The 19182-nt window shown below is 36.3% G+C and overlaps 1 protein-coding gene across 7 annotated transcripts in view; it reads right to left on the bottom strand.

Moving 5' to 3' along the window:
• Mef2a (myocyte enhancer factor 2A) overlaps positions 1 to 19182 on the bottom strand; it is a 131962-nt gene that overhangs the window by 65553 nt on the left and 47227 nt on the right. For 6 of the 7 annotated variants that reach the window (XM_085841660.1, XM_085841658.1, XM_021166331.3 and 3 more), the window contains exon 3: positions 9500 to 9690. In XM_085841660.1, coding sequence (XP_085697786.1) covers positions 9500 to 9553 — 54 coding nt within the window. In that variant the 5' untranslated portion in view covers positions 9554 to 9690. Of the gene's footprint in view, positions 1 to 9499; positions 9691 to 13487; positions 13570 to 19182 lie in introns of all 7 variants that reach the window. The other variant, XM_029479490.2, reaches the window with a different exon arrangement.

Genomic DNA, 19182 nt, shown 5'->3' with positions numbered 1-19182 from the left:
CTGACTTTTCTACGGATGCTGAGGATCAGAACGTTGGTCCTCATGCCTGAGCAACAAGAACTTTACTCACTTAGCCATCTCAGCCTCTCTGCTCTTCCCAAAAAGACATTTTCAAAACCATTTCTTTGAAGTTACAAATCACAAAGGGTTGACACTAAAGGAAGGAGTTGGTGAATCAAAGAACTTAGCATATAACAATCTTCTCCTCTTCATTATTCCAACATAGTCCAACTGGAGTAAGCTTAGACGATGCCTTCTCAGCAATCCACTTTTAAAAATGTTTCAAATATGGCACCAAAGTTGGTAAATTGAAAATTAATATGAATGTAATACTTTCAAGCTTTCTAAATGCAAACGTCATTTTACCTGAAACACTTAAGTCTATTTTTAACATTAGAGAGTATTTTTTAGAGTAAGAGGTATAACAATTTCTCACAAATCTCCCATCTCTGTATATGCATGCCTTCCTGTTATCAGTATTCCCTGGCACAATAGTACATTTATCGTAGCTCTAAGCCCACAGTGGCACACCAGTATCACTCAATCTCCATGGATTACATCAGAGTCCACTTCTTGTACATACCTCGTTTGAATGTGTAATATAACATATATTACACATTTACATTATCATAGAACGTGTTTTCACTGCCAATGATAGGCAACAATCCAATGATAGTCAATTATCTGGATCTACTACAATTTATTTCTCTGATCATGCACTGAAAGATGTACTACTGTTGTCTAAATTTTGGCAATTAAAAAAATAAAGCTGCTGTAAGCATGTATGCACAAATTTGCATAAAATTAAGTATTCAACTCTTCTAGCTAAATACTAAGGAACGCAGTTTGTTAGTTGATCCTATGTTAAATAGATTTAGTCTAGTAACAAAGTGTCAGCAGCACAGTAAACTCAGATTCCAAATTTGCTGAAGCATGGGTGTAGAAAAGTGTTAGAGTTATAAACTCCAGAAGAGCCAAAAGAAAACTGAAGGAAAAGAACAAAGGACTTTAAAACTTAAAATAAGCCTCCAATAATTAAGGCTATGTGGCATTGGTCAAAGGATATACCAAAAAACATGCAACAGCAAAGAGAGCAATAGAACCACAGACACACACAGTCAACTGGTCTTTAAAAAAGAAAGTTAAAACCACTGAGAAAAGAAGCTTTATAGCAAACCATGCTGAAACAACTGTAGATTTAAAAAAGAAATTCAGTTATAGACCATAAGCCCACAAAAATATAACTCAAAATGGATACAAGACCTAAATATAAAATGAATTTACAAGGTTCATAAATGAATTGGGGCTTGGTTTGACACTTTTCACTTATTCTTCAAAAATAGGGCCTCACTAAGCACCCCAGGCCGGCCTTGATTCTGACACTTTGACATAAACCTAGAACTTGGGACCCCCACACACCCACACCTCAGCTTCCTGAGAGCTGCAGTTACACAGCCGCACCCTTCACCACACCCAGTCTCATCAATAACTTATTTTACTTTTTGCTTTGTTAGTAACAAAACCTAAAATATGATCTACCAAACAAGAAATTTAACTGAATTTTACTGAAATTAGAAGCTTCTGCTCTATAAAAGACCCTGTAAGAAAATAAAAAGAAAAGCCAAAGATACCTTTGGTAAACAATACTTCACACAGTTTATTATCCAACATATGCAAAACATTAAAATTCAATAATAAAATTAAAAATCTGATTTTCAAATTTGTACAAAAGATATAAATAGGCAACTTATCACACAAAGGAGATACACAGGAAATTAGCATATAAGAGAGACAGGTGAGTATATAGGTGAATACCATTATACAGATGTATTTTTATGCTGTTTTGTTCTGAACCTAAAAATGCCATATACTTTTCTTCCTAGGAACTCTTAACCGTTGACCTAGACTAGACTAATGAAGCACTGCACTAGCTACTGAAGAACCAGGATATCTTCTGTGAAGGCCACTGTGGACACTTCAGGTGTTTCTCACAGGCATACAACTACTACAATGTACTTCTAAGTTAGAGCTGTAATTTGCTTATGCAACAAAAGAGCAACAATAGAGAAAATGCAATTTGTTTCACTTCCTCTGATAAGTGAAAAAATTAAAGACAGTAGTTTAACAATTATATTAAGATAAGGTGTCAACTTTCCTTTCTTTCTGTAATGCATTTAAATAGCTACACATCTAAGAATAAGTATTTTTCTCTTAACAGATCTTAATATTCTCAAAGTCATTTTATGGTCTTATGTTTCCCAGGTACAGGAAGTATAATCTATGATCATTTAAATATCCCATTGGCCAATGAACTTCTACTTAACTAAAAAATTAAAGTAGCTAATACAATATACTGTTTGAAAGACTGATTATGTAAATTGTGCCATATATCCAAACCACTTTTTATGTAATATCTGTCAATATCTATCTTAAAGATATTTTAGTTTTTTAAAAATACTTTTGTTTTCTTCTAAATATGAAACACACACACACACAATCTCAACATCTTGGGCCCACAAGCAAACCAGATTACTAAATTCAATCCCAAGATACAACAATGGAAGGAGAGAATTTCTAAAAGTTGTCTCCTGAATTTCATGTGTGCACTATCCTGCACATGCCATCATTTTCACACACACAAATATAAACATGCATACTAATGAATAACTTCTAAAACTATGTATTTAACTTTTCTCAACAGTTGGTATATTTGTTTACAGATAAATTTTAGGAACAACAAGAAAACAGAACAGAGTGGGGGAACAAGGACAAAGAATAAAGGAGACTGGCCACAGCTTAACAATACAGATAACACACAGACAGTTAAAACTCAGACCACAGAGAACTTCTAAGAAAAAAGCAAACAAACAAACAAAAAAAACCCAATAACGTAGCAGACAACTGGCAAACCACACACAGAAAAAGGTTGCTTTTCACCTTGTCAAAACAGAACAGAAGTATCATAAAGCTGAACCAGCAACTCTCTAAATGATACCTACCACAGAAATTTAAGGAAGTATGTTCACAAGAACATACAACAGCCATCTGAACAATAAGACTGGACAGCACACATGTGGTCTTTGCTACGTGTATTATAACTGAACTGATGGGATGAGTCAGATCACAAAAGCACAGCACTAAGCCAAAGTCAGAAAAAACTACCACGCCATCATGTGAGAAAGTAAAGCCATTCAGATACAACACTAAAACAATATGCTTTCAATGAATTCATGTTAAGGAAAACAACGTGAATGAGTGATTACCTTTGTAAGGAAAAGATGAACAGGTCTACGGAAAAAATAGACTAATATCTCATTTTCTTTTACAACTAAAAGTATCTGTAGCAAATATGCCCGGACCGAAATTACTTCCAAATAAAGAACACAACAATTTTTGTGCCATTATTTTCTATATTCAACCTTTGAAAAAAATTTTAGTGTTTTTCTTCCTAAGTCTATGAAGGTATCTACATCTCATAAGCAGAAATACATATCAAGCAGTAGAAGCTGCAGGTGATCTCAAGCAAGGTTACTGGCTAACATTTATATGACAAAGAACTATACTTTTATAAATAGTACTCTGCAACTAAATTGCAGGGTTAGTGCGATGCTAGCAAAGGCACTTTCTACACAAATCTAAGGACCTGACTTCAATTCCTATGACCCACATAAGGTGGAAGAAGAAAAACAACTCTACAAAGTTGTTCACTGGCCTCCACAAGTGTGCTGTATATCACACATACCAACGCCAACAAATTATACAATCAAAGTAATAATAAAATTTTAAAAAAGAAAATTTGGGGAACTATGTTTTTAAAATCAAATATCTAAAACTAAGTAAAAAATGTCTAAGCTCCACATACTCAAAAACATCAAACCCTGTGGGTAGAACTAATAAACCCAAATGAGAGTTAAGGATGTTCACAGGTAATAAGACCTAATATTATTAGGTCTTCTGTATCCGTAAATGGATGCACATTTTTAGTGGGGAAAACCCCTGATTCCTGATTGGTTGCCTTTGTGCAAACATTTGACTTGACAGTTTCATTTGGAAACAGAAAGGGAAAGACAGCCAGCTTATTCTGCAGAAATACAATGGCAGCCAACTATGCTACCAAATAGCAAATTATAGTAAATTGCAATAGTGTAGAACTGAGCAAGGATATACAAATAAACAAATGCAACAAAATACAGGATCCAGAAATAGACCCACAAATACATTTTATTTGACTCAAACTCAGGCAGGAGAGAAATGCAATGAATTATACAGGGTCACTGAATACCCAATAGGGTATTTTCCCAATAGGGAAAATAATAATTTTCCTACACTTTAACTCAAACATAAATTACAAGAGGATAATAGAACCAAAACCTGAAAAGTGAAAAATAAACACTTCTAGAAGAAAGCAGAGAATAATTATCTTAGCCCTTGTTTGTAGGTCCGAGCAAAGAGTGCAGCTATCCATACATGTTTGATGGAAGAACAGTCCACCTCTACTGTTTACACGATCTTCTTCACCAGGCACACAACAAGGGTGAGACAACCGAAGACATTTCTCTAGACAGCCAATTCTGCTGTCAACCCTGGTGATTACATGGCGTGACATGGAACAGTCAGAGTGTCCTTATATTTTAAATGAATTCTCTTCACTGCCTTTGGAAAATGAAAGTTCTCAAATAAGACATAAACAGCATCGGCAATAATGAACAGAAAGGTAAACCTAACAGGACCTAAAATGGTATCTCATGGTTATAGTCTCTGCAACTGAGGAGACTAAAGTCGAAGGGTCACTTGAACCCACAAATGAGACCAGCTTGGGCACCTTAGTAAGTCTCCACTTAATCTATTTTTAAAAATGTGTGAGGTTATAATTGCTATTCTTTCTTGTCAATGTGACTGCATCTGGCACTAACCAAAAGTCAAGCTGATGGGTTCACCTGTGATAGATTTTTCTTGAGTGAGTCAATGTACATAATTCTATCAGCTCTGTTTCTCTAGAGAATCCTAACTAATACAGGAAGTGCGTAATATTGACTCTGGACATGACATGGTTACTGGACTCTTGAACAAACAGCAGCTATGATTACCTACTCAAACCTGCACAAGAGTAAGCAGTTAGCATAGTTAATGATTGGTGAGGGAGTCAAAGACATATTCTCCAGTAATGTAGCCACTAGCAAGACATCTCTTGTCTTGTAAGCAGACTCTCGTCCGTGCTCAGGTGCACAACCCTAATGAACTCATTAGGGGACACACGGGACACACACACACTCACACTTTTGAACTCATTAGGGGACACACGGGACACACTCACACTCACACTTTTGAACTCATTAGGGGACACACGGGACACTCACACACTCACACTTTTGAACTCATTAGGGGACACACGGGACACACTCACACTCACACTTTTGAGAACATAAAAACATGAAAAGAAAAAGCAACTTAATTCAGATTAAAATTAGTTACTATTGCTTGTCTACTACTCTACAAGAATGGACTAAATGGAAAGGGTAATTCCAAGAACTAGTACAGACTTGAAGTAGCTAGAATCACACTGCTAGCTAAATATAAAGTAGGCACAAACCCTTTAGAAAGCACTTATCAAATCCAGGTAACTAGGGGGTTAAGTACTTCGGTAAGGGACCAGGGTGGAGGAGGAGACCTCAAGGAAGGGGAAAAAGAACAGTCTCAAGAAGAGATCAAGAGGATACTAGAAGAGGATGATTGGGGGAGGGGTAAAGGAGGAAATATGGGGAGGACAACTCACACTAAAGGCCCTTTGAAAAAACATATAGAACCTACTACTATAAAAGCTAAAATATATACATAAATAAAAGGACTTTAAATGGAGTCACCATACAAGGGGAGAAACAGTGCAACAACTAGACATGTTATGCCACTAGGTAAAACCTCTAATTCCAAGAATGGGCTACATCTTGTTGAGCTGTTGGCCAAAAGGATCCCCTGGTCCTATTCTTCAACGCCAAGGCTATTGTTGGCTTTCCACAACCTGATAGTAAGGAAAAATTTGATGAGGACATTTACTTATGTCACTGAACATGGAGAAATTAAACTAGTTGCTAACTAGAAGCTTTACCTCTACTAACTAGCATGCATGGTGTTAGAAGGTACTCCGCATGCTAACAGAGTGAACAGTAATCATCCATATCACCCAGGCCCACATCCAACAACATACAGCATAGAAAATATACTGTGTACAGTGGCACAGATGTTACAGCAGTACTCACTCACTTTCTGACTGGATTTAAGGCTCGCCCCATGAGATAGAACCCAAATCTTATACTGCTATGGTACCATAGAGTCTGTCTAGATAGGTGATGGGCCTAAGGGAAAACACTATCATTCTGCTAAAGGAACACAGCAATGCCTCCCAGTGACACTCTGCTTTACTCGGATCAGTGCCCCTTCAAACTCTATCAGAGAAGCATCTTGGCAGTAGATGGGAATTAACACAGAGACCCACAACTGGACTATGCAGAGAGAGACTTTGGATCACTCTGTTCTAAATGGGATGTCTTCATCAAACCCCTCTCCTCAAGGTTTGGAGAGCAATGGAGAGGAAGAGATGCAAAGATTATAAAAGCCAGAGTGCTAACTCCAAGGAAACAATCTCTTTCAAATACAACAGGACTTATACAAACATGAATTCACAGAGAATTTAGCAGCACACATAAGATGTGTGTTCAAGCCAGATAAGGCCCCAAAACTAAGAAGGGAAAGAAGATGCAAAGTCCTACTCCTAACCCACAAATTATCTAGAATTAATTTCTGGGAAAGAGAAAATCAGTTTTCTCCAGTGAAGCTATCATTGGGTATTATCAACTACACTCCCAGGGAGAACCCATATTCAGAAACAGCTGGTCAATATAAACTGAATAAAATGAACTACATGTTTTCATGTATGCTGAGATTTTTTGCTATTTTTGTCTTATTGGTTTGTTTTTAATGTGTGTGTTTGTTTCAACATTTTGTACTAGCTATACAACCAAGTATTCATGTGCACAAAATAAGAATGAAGTGAACTCTTCATGATAGCATGAAAGTAGAAAAAGATGTCTATTTAAGACAGATAAATATAAATCCATGTCATGTTAGATTATTATACATTGATAAAAGTAAAAAGTATACAAATAAGCTGACACACATTTCCATGCAAAGGTAACATTCATGAGCGTTACAAGTACAGAACTGTTCAGCAGCACAGACTGTACAAGTAAAGGGGAACAACAGGCATGCCGAGGATTAGTTTAAATGACTTCCCTTGGGGCTGGAGACCAGGAGACAGGATAAGCAGCGGCTCTGGGTATGTCACAAAGATTTTCGATGTACTTTTCCAGACTTTGAGTATAGCTTTTATAATGTGGTTAGTTCATACTTAGATTTGAAAATCCACTTGCTACTAGCTTTTCTATTGTATTTTCCTAAATTATTTCATTATAAATTACAGATTCTTACATAAACTCTCTCAGTATCTGATCTCATTTTTATATGCTATATACTTAAATCTTCAAGAGAGAATAAGTATCTATATTTTAATGATTTTCCAGAATCTAATTTAGTCCCTTAAAACTATACTTTATTTAGGTAAATTAGAAGCTATTTCCCCTTTTATGGAAGAAAGAAAAAATCTGAACCCTGAATGCTCTTTTTGAAAGGAAAATTAAGATACCATTTTAGTTTATGACAGATGTGCTTTTACCAAATTTAATCTGAAAAAACAAATTGCCCAATTATATCTTCTCTGCTTCCTTCTTTGCAGAAAGGAGAGAGAAAAAAAGAAAGAGAGAGAAAAAGAAGGAAGTTATTTATTATAATATATATGTAAAATATTGGCTAGAATGTTAAAAATGCCTTTTTCCTCCTCAAGTGAGATGCCTTTTTCTATTCACAAAAACAATTTCTGAGTTTACAACATAAACCAATAGGAAACCAGAATCTGATATATTATACTTTCTCTAGAAGCAACTGGTCAAGAATGCATTTATTCTACAAAACAATGGATACTTTATTTTCATATCAATTCTATAGATATTTCAGTCACAGTAGTAACAGGGCTTGTAAGATGTTGAAATTATTTATTACTTCAGTGATAACTTTGTATACTTTTTTTTTAATCATAGTCACCCCCTCCCTTGACTCCTTCCAGATTCACCCTCTTCCCTTCCTGCCAACTTTATCTTTTTTTTAGACAAAGTCATCCTCTCAACTTCTCAAGTTCCCACTACAGAGGCGTCTAAATAGGCACAGTTTCTGTTTCCCTTTAAACATTCAGTCTTCAACACATAGGTCTGAACTAGCTATGCCCAACTTAACCATAGGTATCCAAGAGATAAGAGCTAGGAGATTTTATGCTATTTCTCATCTTGCATACAAGCCTTACTTAATATTTATTCCTCTGTGTGCTTGCGAAGTAGATCCTCCTTCCTCTACATGCCACCATGTTGATGTGTGGTATTCCTTGGACTCATTCCTTTCCAATTATGGGATAGTTATTTTAACCTTCCCTATTTTATCAACCATCCTAATGTACTACAAACCTATATAGGCCTTATATCTTTTTGCTAAGCAGTCTCTGTGAGCTGAAACGAGGACTTAACTTCAAGCTGGACTGGACTGGACTACAGTGATGACTCCCATTAACACCCAATTCTCCAGCCCACCACCCTGCCACACACTGAGTTGTGTCTACAGTTCTATCTGCATTCAGGTAAACTTCTGGGGACTTTCAGAATAGCATTTGAAATGTAAATGAAGAAAATATGTAATAAAAAATTGAAAAAAAAAAAACTATAGACACCAAAGATTTAGAGCCTATGGGTCAGAGTTTTATGCCAACTACTCAATAAGAAACTATGCAAATGAGTAGGTAAACGCTTGGAAAAACAGGCAGCTAGTTTTGGAAACATTGTTAATCAGTTTTAAATATAACAATTGGATTCTTCATGGATCAGAATCATATTGAAATTATCCTGAATTTCAAAGAATTGACTAACACTGGTCCTAAAAAGATATCAATTAAAGCTGACATGATTCATATATGCTTAAAAAATATGTGAGATAACATGGCTACAAAACTATGTTCATTTCTTCTCAGTTAACCAGAAAATGTAAGTGACTGGAAAGCACTCACAGTAACTGCAAATCTGCGCAGTCCTCAGTATGAGGAGAGAGGGCACTCTGACAGCAATCACAAGCCGACTGCCAAGAGAGAGTTGTGCACCACTGAATAAGCACCGCACACAAACTACCGAGAAAGGATGGGAGGGTCGCCGTGACTTGACTTTTCTACTGCACACATGAAAAACAAACTTGGAGGTTTCTTTAAAGTATATATCAGAAAGAAACAATTTCATATCTAACAGTTTTCATTTATTCTGGAACTTTAAACACTTTAAGAGTTGAAAGATTTGACCATTCTATACTATGTTTTAAAAATATGATGACAAATGAAATAAATTAAAATTTGATTTACCTGTCGGTTCCTCTCATCCATTATGCGTGTGATTTGTATTTTCTTTCGCCCCATTTTCAGTCACCTTCTCTTCCTTATATTCCAAATAATTAATTCAGAAGCTAATTTCCTTCAATCTCCTAATGCATCGTACACAGATCCTATCATTTAACCTTCTAGTCCAAGGCTGTCGTTGAAATTGTCTTAAAAATCTAAAAGAAAACACAAATTGGAAGATTTCAATTCTGTACAACATGTAAATCATTAAATGCTATACAAATTTCAAATCTGCTTTTAGGCTTAACACAGTAAACACTAATAATAGGCTGTAATTTCTACCTGTAGAAATATAGTGAGCCAGTTGAAATCTTAATGACTTTACCCTCTAAAGTTCTCCTGGATCTCCTGGTGCCTAAGCCAATGCAGCTGGTGTTTGAGATTTTTACAACATACAGAATAATAATGACAATACTAACAGCCAATGTTGCTGAGATTTTCCTACATGCCAGGTATTTTTCTAAGTATAGAAATACCTTCATCCATCCATTCTTATCTAGAATCTTGTTAGACTTTATTATCTCCATTTGTAAATATGAAGACTGGGAATATAGAGACACAGAAGGAATTAAGTAACATGCCAAAGGTCACCCAGTAAAGGGACAAGGATTGGGATAAGATTTCTGTTGTATACTGTCAACAACATACAATATTCTTTATGGCTCCTGATGCCCTCAATGCAAAAGATAACGAATATGAGTAGCCCCAAATTGTCCTTATAAATTCCTCTAAATTAATTTACTCTACAGCTAAATTTTTAATACTATTCATTAGTCCACAAGGATACTACTATATAAACTTTACATTATTATACACTTAAGTGAATACTATTTCTCTGGCCATTGAATGAGTACCTCCTCATCTGTTAAGATTCAGTTGAAATACCACCTTTTGATAAAATCAAGACAAATTCACCTTGGTAAAAGAAACTATAAGCTATTTGGGGGAGGGGTGAATTTTAATGTGTGAATTCTTGAGGCCAAACCTTTAATATTACATATACATGGCTATAAAACTTCAACTTTATCATGTAAATTCAGGGTCATATAAAATGTGAATCTGCTTTGAGGCAATGGGTTCATCACTTCCTGGCATTAGAGCATCCCTGCTTACTAATCTTTCCACGTTCATCATTTACTTTTTAACTTAAACAATTATAACACCTGCTACAATGACAACTTACTAACTCACTCTTTAGACCAAGCTGGCCTCAAACTCACAGAGATCTACCTGCTTCTGCCTCCAGAGTGCTAGAATTAAAGGCTTATGCCTCCACCAGCAGCAGTAGGGTAGCTTTTACTAATTCCATATTTGCAGAAACATTAGAGACACATTCTCTTTTACTACCCTGGATAGGGACTTTAAAATGTCTGCATGATAGTCCAATATTCTACCAAATGCATTGAGGATGTGTTTTTCATACAGTATTAAACTGTATTGATTTTTATTTCTATACAAATGGGCTTTTTCCAAACTAACTAAATCAGAAATAGAAGTTTGACTGCACATAAAGCCAACCTGCCTGTCTGAACGAGTTACAGTAAGTTAATTTTAGCAGAGCATTCTCAGCGACTCATGAACAAGCAGTTCACAATGAATGTGACACAGTAAGATCAACAATTTCACTGACACACAGAACACAGTACCTTTGACTGCAGAAAATACTATCTTTATAATTACATAGTTATATATAAAATACTTGCCAAAAGTGATTAAATACTAGATCATAAAATATCAACAAATTTCAAAGGATAAATACATTCTGATACCACAGAAATTAACAAAAATTTAACTTCAATGTGTGTGTGCGTGTGTGTGTGTGTGTGTGTGCACTAAGGATCAAACATCTAAAGGGTCCGTACTTTAAAGAATGAGAACTATAAAATTGTTTTCATGACATGCTACCTTTATAACAACATGTCTAACAAACCAGGCATGAAAGTTCCAGTTAATGTCATATTCAATGATGAAGACTAAAAGCTTTTCCTGTAATATCAGAAATAAGAGAAGGTACATTCTCTACCATTTCTATTCTGCAGCAGAGTGGAAGTTCTAGATAGAAATTAGAAAAAATAGAAATGTCTAAACTAGAAAAGGGGAAGTGACTTATCAGTGTTGATAGACAACATGCATTATAAGTAGAAAAACCTACTCCTTTAAAAAAGAAAGTTACTATAATAAATTCAAAGTATCAGAATATAATACTAATACAATAAAATCTGTTGCGTTTCTACATACTTAATGTGAAATAAGGTATATTAATCAAGGAAATAAAAGATTAATACACTAAAAATTTAAAACACTAGTCACAAGTATTAACTCATCGATTGTAAAATTTTATGTATTATGATGTCAATACTACCCAAAGAAATCTACAAATACAGTGGAATTCTATCAAAATCCTTATTTTTTGTAGCATTTGAAAAAGTCATCCTGAAATTTATATTCAATCTCAAAGGAATACACCGAAGAAAGTAATCACAAGTGGGAAGGGAGAGAGGGACCTAGGAGGGAAAGTGGATGGGGGGAGGAGGGGACCTGATCTGGTTGGTTTTGAGTGATAGAGAAGGACTGAAACCCTGAGGGACAGCAGAAAGAATGGGAACAGGCAACATCAGGAGGTAGGAGGTTGGGGGACCCTCCAGAAAGCACCAGAGACCTGGGAGGTGAGAGACTCTCAGGACTCAAAGGGAGGGACCCTAGATGAAATGCCTAGATGAAGTAGAGGGAACTTATAGAGCCCACCTCTAGCAGGAAGACAGGGCATCAAATGAGGGAGGGGGTTGCCATTCCACAGTCAAAACTCTCACCCATAATTGTTCATGTCTGAAAGAACTACAGGGATGGAAAGGGAGAGGAGCCTGAGAAAAAGAAGTTCCAGAGGCAGGCCCAAAGAAGGATCCAGCTCAAGGGGAGGTCCCAAGGTCTGATACTATTACTAAGGCTACGGAGCTCGCAAAAAAAAGAGACAGCATGGCCACACTCCAAAAGACCCAATAAGCAGCTGAAATAGTCAGATGCAACTATTTGCACCCAACCAATGTATAGAAGCTGCTGACCCCTGTGGTTGAATTAGGGAAGGCTGAAAGCAGCTGAGGAGGAGAGCAACCCTGTAGGAGAATCAGCAGTCTTAATTAATCTGGACCCCCAAGATCTCTCAAACACTAGACCACCAAACAGGCAGCTGATATGATATGAGCTGATATGAGGCCCCCAACACATATACAGCAGAGGACTGCTGGGTCTGTGTTCAATCAGAAAAGATGCACCTAACCCTCAAGAGACTGGAGGCCCCAGGGAGTTTAAAGGTCTGGTGGGGTAGAGGGTGGGGGTGAGGACATTCTCATGGAGACATGGGGGTAGAGAGGAGGTGTGGGACGTGGAACAGTAGACAGGGGAGAGGGGAAATAAAATCTGGAGTGTAAAAAAAATTAATTAATTAAAAAAGGAATAAAACTGAAGTATTCACTTTTTATTATTTAAAAATTTGCTAAAGTCACAAATTGAAATAACATTGCATAAGCATAGAGGAAGACATGAAGACTGATGAAACAGGATAGAGGGCCTAGAAATAAACATAAGTGGACAATTTTTAATAAAAGTGCCATCATCATTCAACATCAAAGGGAGTTCTTTCAAACAAATGGTGGAGAAACTAGACACCCACAAAAGTGCAGTTGATGCCTACCACATGTCACATACAAACACCAACTCAGAATGAATCTGAAACTGAGATCTAAGCCCAACTGTAACACTCTTGAGCCAGAAAAAGGCTTCAAGAAATTGGATCTGACAGTGATTTCTTACCCACAACAGCAAAACCACACTAGACTGAAGAACAACAAACTAGCCTTCACTAAAGTTAAAAATGTGTAGACTAGAAAAATTTCTCAATGAGTAAAGTACTTGCCACACAACCACATGAACCGGATTTTGTATTCTCAAAACCTACCCAAAGCTAGGTAGACATGACAGTTGTCTAGAGTCAGTGCACAAGAGATGCTCTGGATTCAGCAACAGATCCTGGCTCAATACTGAAAAAGAATGATCAAAGAAGACACTAGATGTCAAACAACCTCAGACCTTTAGGCACATTACCCATGTGCACTCACACAAATGCAAACACATGCCCATGTTCATTCATATATATATATATACATACACACACACATATATATTTCATATTACATATATTCCATATTATATATACCATATATATGGAATAAATAAGTATGTTTCAATGGACACCATCAGTAGAATAAAGGAGCAATCCAAATAAAGGAAAACAATAACTACATATATGACATGGAAATAATATCCAAAATATATAAAGAACTACTAAAACCCAGCAGCAAAATGATTAAACTTAAAAATGGGAAAAAGTTAAGACAAGTAAGATGTCTCAGTAGATAAAGACATTTGCCACCAAGCTTGATGACCTAAATTCAATTCCTGAAACTCAAATGGTAAAAGGAGCAAATCAACTGTGGGCAAAGGAAAACCAAGAATGGTGGATCATATATGAAATCCTGCAGCTCTTGGGAGGCTAAGGCAGAAAGAACACTGCAAGTTGAGGACAGACAGTTCTGGGTTTCAAGCCAGCTTGGGTTACAGAAAGAGATTCTGTCTTGGGGTTAAGTTGGGGGGGGGGGGGGCATGGAAGAGTATTTCTTAAAAGATGAAAAAAGAGGATATGGAGAAAGGAACACTCCTCCATTGCTGGTGGGATTGCAAACTGGTACAACCACTCTGGAAATCAATCTGGAGGTTCCTCAAAAAATTGGAAATGAATCTACCTGAAGACCCAGCTATACCATTCTTGGGTATATACCCAAAAGATGCCCCACCATACCACAGGGACACATGCTCCACTATGTTCATAGGGGCCTTATTTGTAATAGCCAGAAGCTGGAAACAACCCACATGTCCCTCTAGAGAGGAATGGATATATAAAATGTGGTACATTTACACAGTGGAGTACTACTCAGCTATTAAGAACGAGGATATCCTGAGTTTTGCAGGCAAATTGATGGAACTAGAAAATATCACCCTGAGTGAGATTCTCAGACCCAAAAGAACATGCATGGTATGTACCCACTAATAAGTGGATATTAGCCAAAAATGTACAGAACATCTAGGATACAGTCCACAAAACTCAAGAAAGTTAACAAGCAGAAAGGCCCAAATGAGGATCCTTCAATCCCACTTGGGAGGGACAAAAGAAAATATCATGGGAGGCAGAGGGAGGGAGAGACTTGGGTGGAAGACAAGATGGGGTGGGGAAAAGGGGAACATGATAGGGTATGGGGTGGGGGGAAGACAGTAGAATGAATGGAAATATGCAACCTCAGGGGAGGGAGATGGGTGGGTCCTCTAGAAAGTACCAGAGACCTGGGAGGTGAAAGACTCTCAGGACTCAAAGGGAGGGACTTTAGATGAAATGCCCAACAGTGGGGAGAAGGACCTTGTAGAGTCCACCTCCAGTAGAAAGACAATGAGTCAAGTGGAGGGATGGGGTTGCCATCCCACAGTCAAAAACTCTGACCCAGAATTGTTCCTGTCTAAAAGAACTGCAGGAACAAAAATGGAGACGAGACTGAGGGAAAGGTGGTTCAGTGGCTGGGCCCAACTTGAGATACATCTCAAGAGAAGGCTCCAAGGCCTGACACTATTACTGATGCTATGGTGTGCTTACAGACAGGAGCTTAGCATGGCTGCCCTCCCAACATGAGGCCTAACAAGCAGCTGACTGAGACAGAGGCAGATACTTACACCCAACCATTGGACTTCAAAGTTAAGGACTCCTGTGGTTGAATTAGGGAAAGGCTGAAAGAAGCTGAGGAGGAGGGTGAGCCCATTGGAAGACTAGCATTATCAACTAACTGGAGGACATCCTCTTGGAAATGGGAGAGGAGGAGAAATGGAATAAGGAACTGTGGGAGGGGGGGACCAAGAAGGAGAGGGAAGGGCTGGACTGTAAAAATGATAAAATAAAATGAAAATGAAAAACTGATCAATAAACATATGAAAAAAAGTTGAACATAACTAATTGTTAGACAAATGCAAATGCAAACCTCTCCACACAATCAGAAGACTATTTACACTTTATCACTAGGGACAAGGGAGAGAGGGGTATGTCATGGATTATGGATTGAGTGTGAAGATCCATCATGTGGGCTCTGGGGATCAAACTCAAGTCATCAGGCTTGGTAGAAAGTGCTTTTACTCACCCAGCCATTTTGCCAACCCCAAATCACTATTACTTTTTAATATATAAAAAGGAAATACTAGCATGGCTATATAACTGAAACCCTTGTATAATTTATGAGAACACAAAATACAGCAGCCGCTGTAGTAAAAAGGTATGAAATATGCATTCTCAAGAAAAGAAGTAGAATTTGAGCCAACAATTTTACTTCTAGATATGTAAATTAAAGCATTTAGAGTACATACTCACAATATGCACATCAATATTCATGTATTCATGGGAGTACTATTTACAATAGGAGAGGGAGGGAGGGAGGGAGGGAGGGAGGGAGGGAGGGAGGGAGGGAGGGAGGGAGAAAACAGGAACCAGTGAGATGGCCCAGTGAGTAAAAGTGCTTGTTACCAACCTTGAGCATCTAAGCTTGAGTCCTGGTAACCAGATGGTAGAAGGTGAGAAATGACTGGCATTGTCATCTAACTTTATGCACTCAATGTAGCATGCAAAACAATCGTTTGTCTTCTCTCTCTCTCTCTCTCTCTCTCTCTCTCTCTCTCTCTCTCTCTCTCTCTCTCCCCTCCCTCCTCCCCCTCCCTCCCTTCTTCCCTCCCTCTCTCCCTCCTCCTCCTCCCTCTGTGTATGTATGTGTGTATGTATGTGTTTCAAGTAAATAAACAAATAAATTTTAAAAATGGAGAATTAAAAAGATTAAGTCGAATTTTTAACATTTTAAATGATTATTTAAGTGCCCGGACATTAAAAGTAAGGTAAAATCTATTACTAAACTTGACTAGTATTAGTTATCAATTACTGAACCAATCTAAAGTCTCTACTTTTGTGATTCTAGTGAATCAACAACATATCAAATATTTCAAAAGTACTAAAACAAACTGTAATAAAACAATTACTAGTAAACAATCAACAATGAAATTTTAATAAATTAATAAGAGAAGATCTTTTATTACTCAGTACTTCTTTACAAACAAACTTAAATTCCATTTTGGATATATTAAATTGAGGTGGCCAAGGACAAGTGGAAATATCAATGGGAAATTCAACCTAAGACTCATTCTGCAGGGCTAAAAATTATACATTTGGGAGTCTCAAGAATACAGGAAAAATTAAGGAGACAAAATGTAAACTGGAAAGAAAATAAAGTCTATCAAAAGAAACAAAAACATTCATCTTTGTTACACAATAACAGCTCCAAAGTATGGTTTAGACATGAGATTTTAAACAATTTGGTCAACACTTAACACCCAACATTTAAGGAGGAAATGGACTCTCAACTTATTGTGAAATGTCCATTTCAAGTCGACTTTCCAGACTTCTTATAAGGAAACAACAACCAAAACAAAGTGGCAAGAGACACATGTGTATGCTTATCCCAGTGCAGTCAACACAACGGGGATGTTAGGAAGATAAAGACAGAAGCACACAGGGACAGGACAGCCTGTCCAGACAATGAACTGTTACAGCCACTAAAAGGCTGAATACTAAACAGCCTATGCTCACAATACATTTTTGATAGATAATAAAATGCTAGTTTTGTTTCTAAAAGTCTGTGGATAAAAGATAAAAAAAAACCAAACAAACAAAAAACTAAGGGCTGCAAGTCAGGAAACAGAAACTAGTAACTTCTGGGAAGTTTTTCCAGTGTTTTCATTTACTATAATTACTGTGATGATAAAAAAAAGTCACTACAAACAAAAACTAATAGCTGCTTTTAAAATTTAGAAAGAAAACGATCATGATAGCAAAAAAGTGTTTAAAAATGAGCTTTAAACATTCTTAAAACTTTGTTTCTACTTCAACACCTTGTGCAATTTCCAGGCTCTATTTCTTCAAAACAAGTTTATGATTTCAATCCATTATCTGTCTGAGATAGCATACCACACCTAGAATGAGAAAACCCAGATCCTTCTAGCCCCAAACATATAAAACCACTAAACTAGCTAGAGATCTTGGCAATTTCTAAGTGAAAATAACTTTTGTAACAAGAAAGTTGAAAGTACATGCATTATATGTACAATGGAGATTGTAAATTTTTCAGATATTTGGGGTAATATAATCCAAATATATGGTATTAGTACTAAAAACTGCATATCCAAGTATGGTATGTTATTAATATTTATGATCCCAAACCAAAACGAGTGTAATATTTCCTTGACCATACAATGGAAATCAGAAAACATAAAATGAAAAAAATCTAATAATTAATTTTTTTTTTTTTTTTTTTTGGAGACAAGGTTTCTCTGTGTAGCCCTGGCTGTCCTGGAACTCACTCTCTAGACCAGGCTGGCCTCGAACTCAGAAATCCACCTGCCTCTGCCTCCCAAGTGCTGGGATTAAAGGCATGCACCATCATAGCCGGCTCAATAATTAATTTTCAATAACTGGAAGTAAACCTGGATATTGTAAAAAGTCATATACTTAAAGAAACTAAAAGTAAATATTACATTAAGACATATATAACTTTTTTATTTTAAGTACAGCAGCTACTATCATTTGATTCTCCTATTAACTATAAGCTATCAAATGAAAAAGAAAGACAAAGTACTAGCTGAGTCAATACTGTTCTGGGACTCACTTTTATCTGAACCTGTCCTTAACAAAACAACAATAAGCTGCCTTTAAAGATACCTTATAAATTTCAAACAATTTTAGAAATCATTATATTTCCTTCAGCAAAAAAAAAAAAAAAAAATGAAATCTGCAGACAATGACTAATCCAAATTCTTAGTAATTAAAATATTCGAAAACTTAGCAGTTATCCCCAATCTTCTAATCATTAATATACCAACTTTTCAACTTTTGTATTAGTCTTCACTGTTATCCACTCTTCCTTCTTTTACTTCAGTAAGTATATTTGAGTAAGCATTATTACTCTTATAGAAGAAAAGCTAGTATAATTCGCCATAGTGGACAATGGCTTCAACATAATGAAAACGTAATTAAATTAAAGCAAAGTGGAAGAAATTTACTATAGTCATATGTGTATGTATGTGTGTGTGTATATATATATATATGTGCATATGTATATCATGATATATTACTTACATAATTATGAAGTAAAAATATATCACATACATATATTTACATAACTATAACAGTAGTAGTGAATCCAAACAATTATAAAAAAAATGTGCACACGAGAAAGGGGAATATTTGGACAATCTTTCTTGGCAAAATTAGAATATTGAAAATTAATTCCAAAATCCAAGATTCAAGAAAATAGCTTTTACACAATAAAACTTTACTTCAGGTGATTTCCAGAGCCTTTTCCCTAATCTGAAAATATAGTTTGTAATTTTCAAACAGTAATAGGAAATAGGTATTACTTCCATCTGTGTCTGCCATCTATCTTTGGTTAAGACTCTAAATATTCTTAAGACAACACCCTTGCTCTGTTTGGCCTCAGACTCACGATGGTTTTTCTGAA

The sequence above is a fragment of the Mus caroli genome, unplaced genomic scaffold (genome assembly GCF_978045245.1).
Source record: "Mus caroli unplaced genomic scaffold, Mus_caroli_1 scaffold_8, whole genome shotgun sequence".
NCBI lineage: Eukaryota > Metazoa > Chordata > Mammalia > Rodentia > Muridae > Mus > Mus caroli.
Note: the sequence above shows the minus strand (reverse complement) of the source record. Positions and strands in the feature narration are given on the sequence as shown.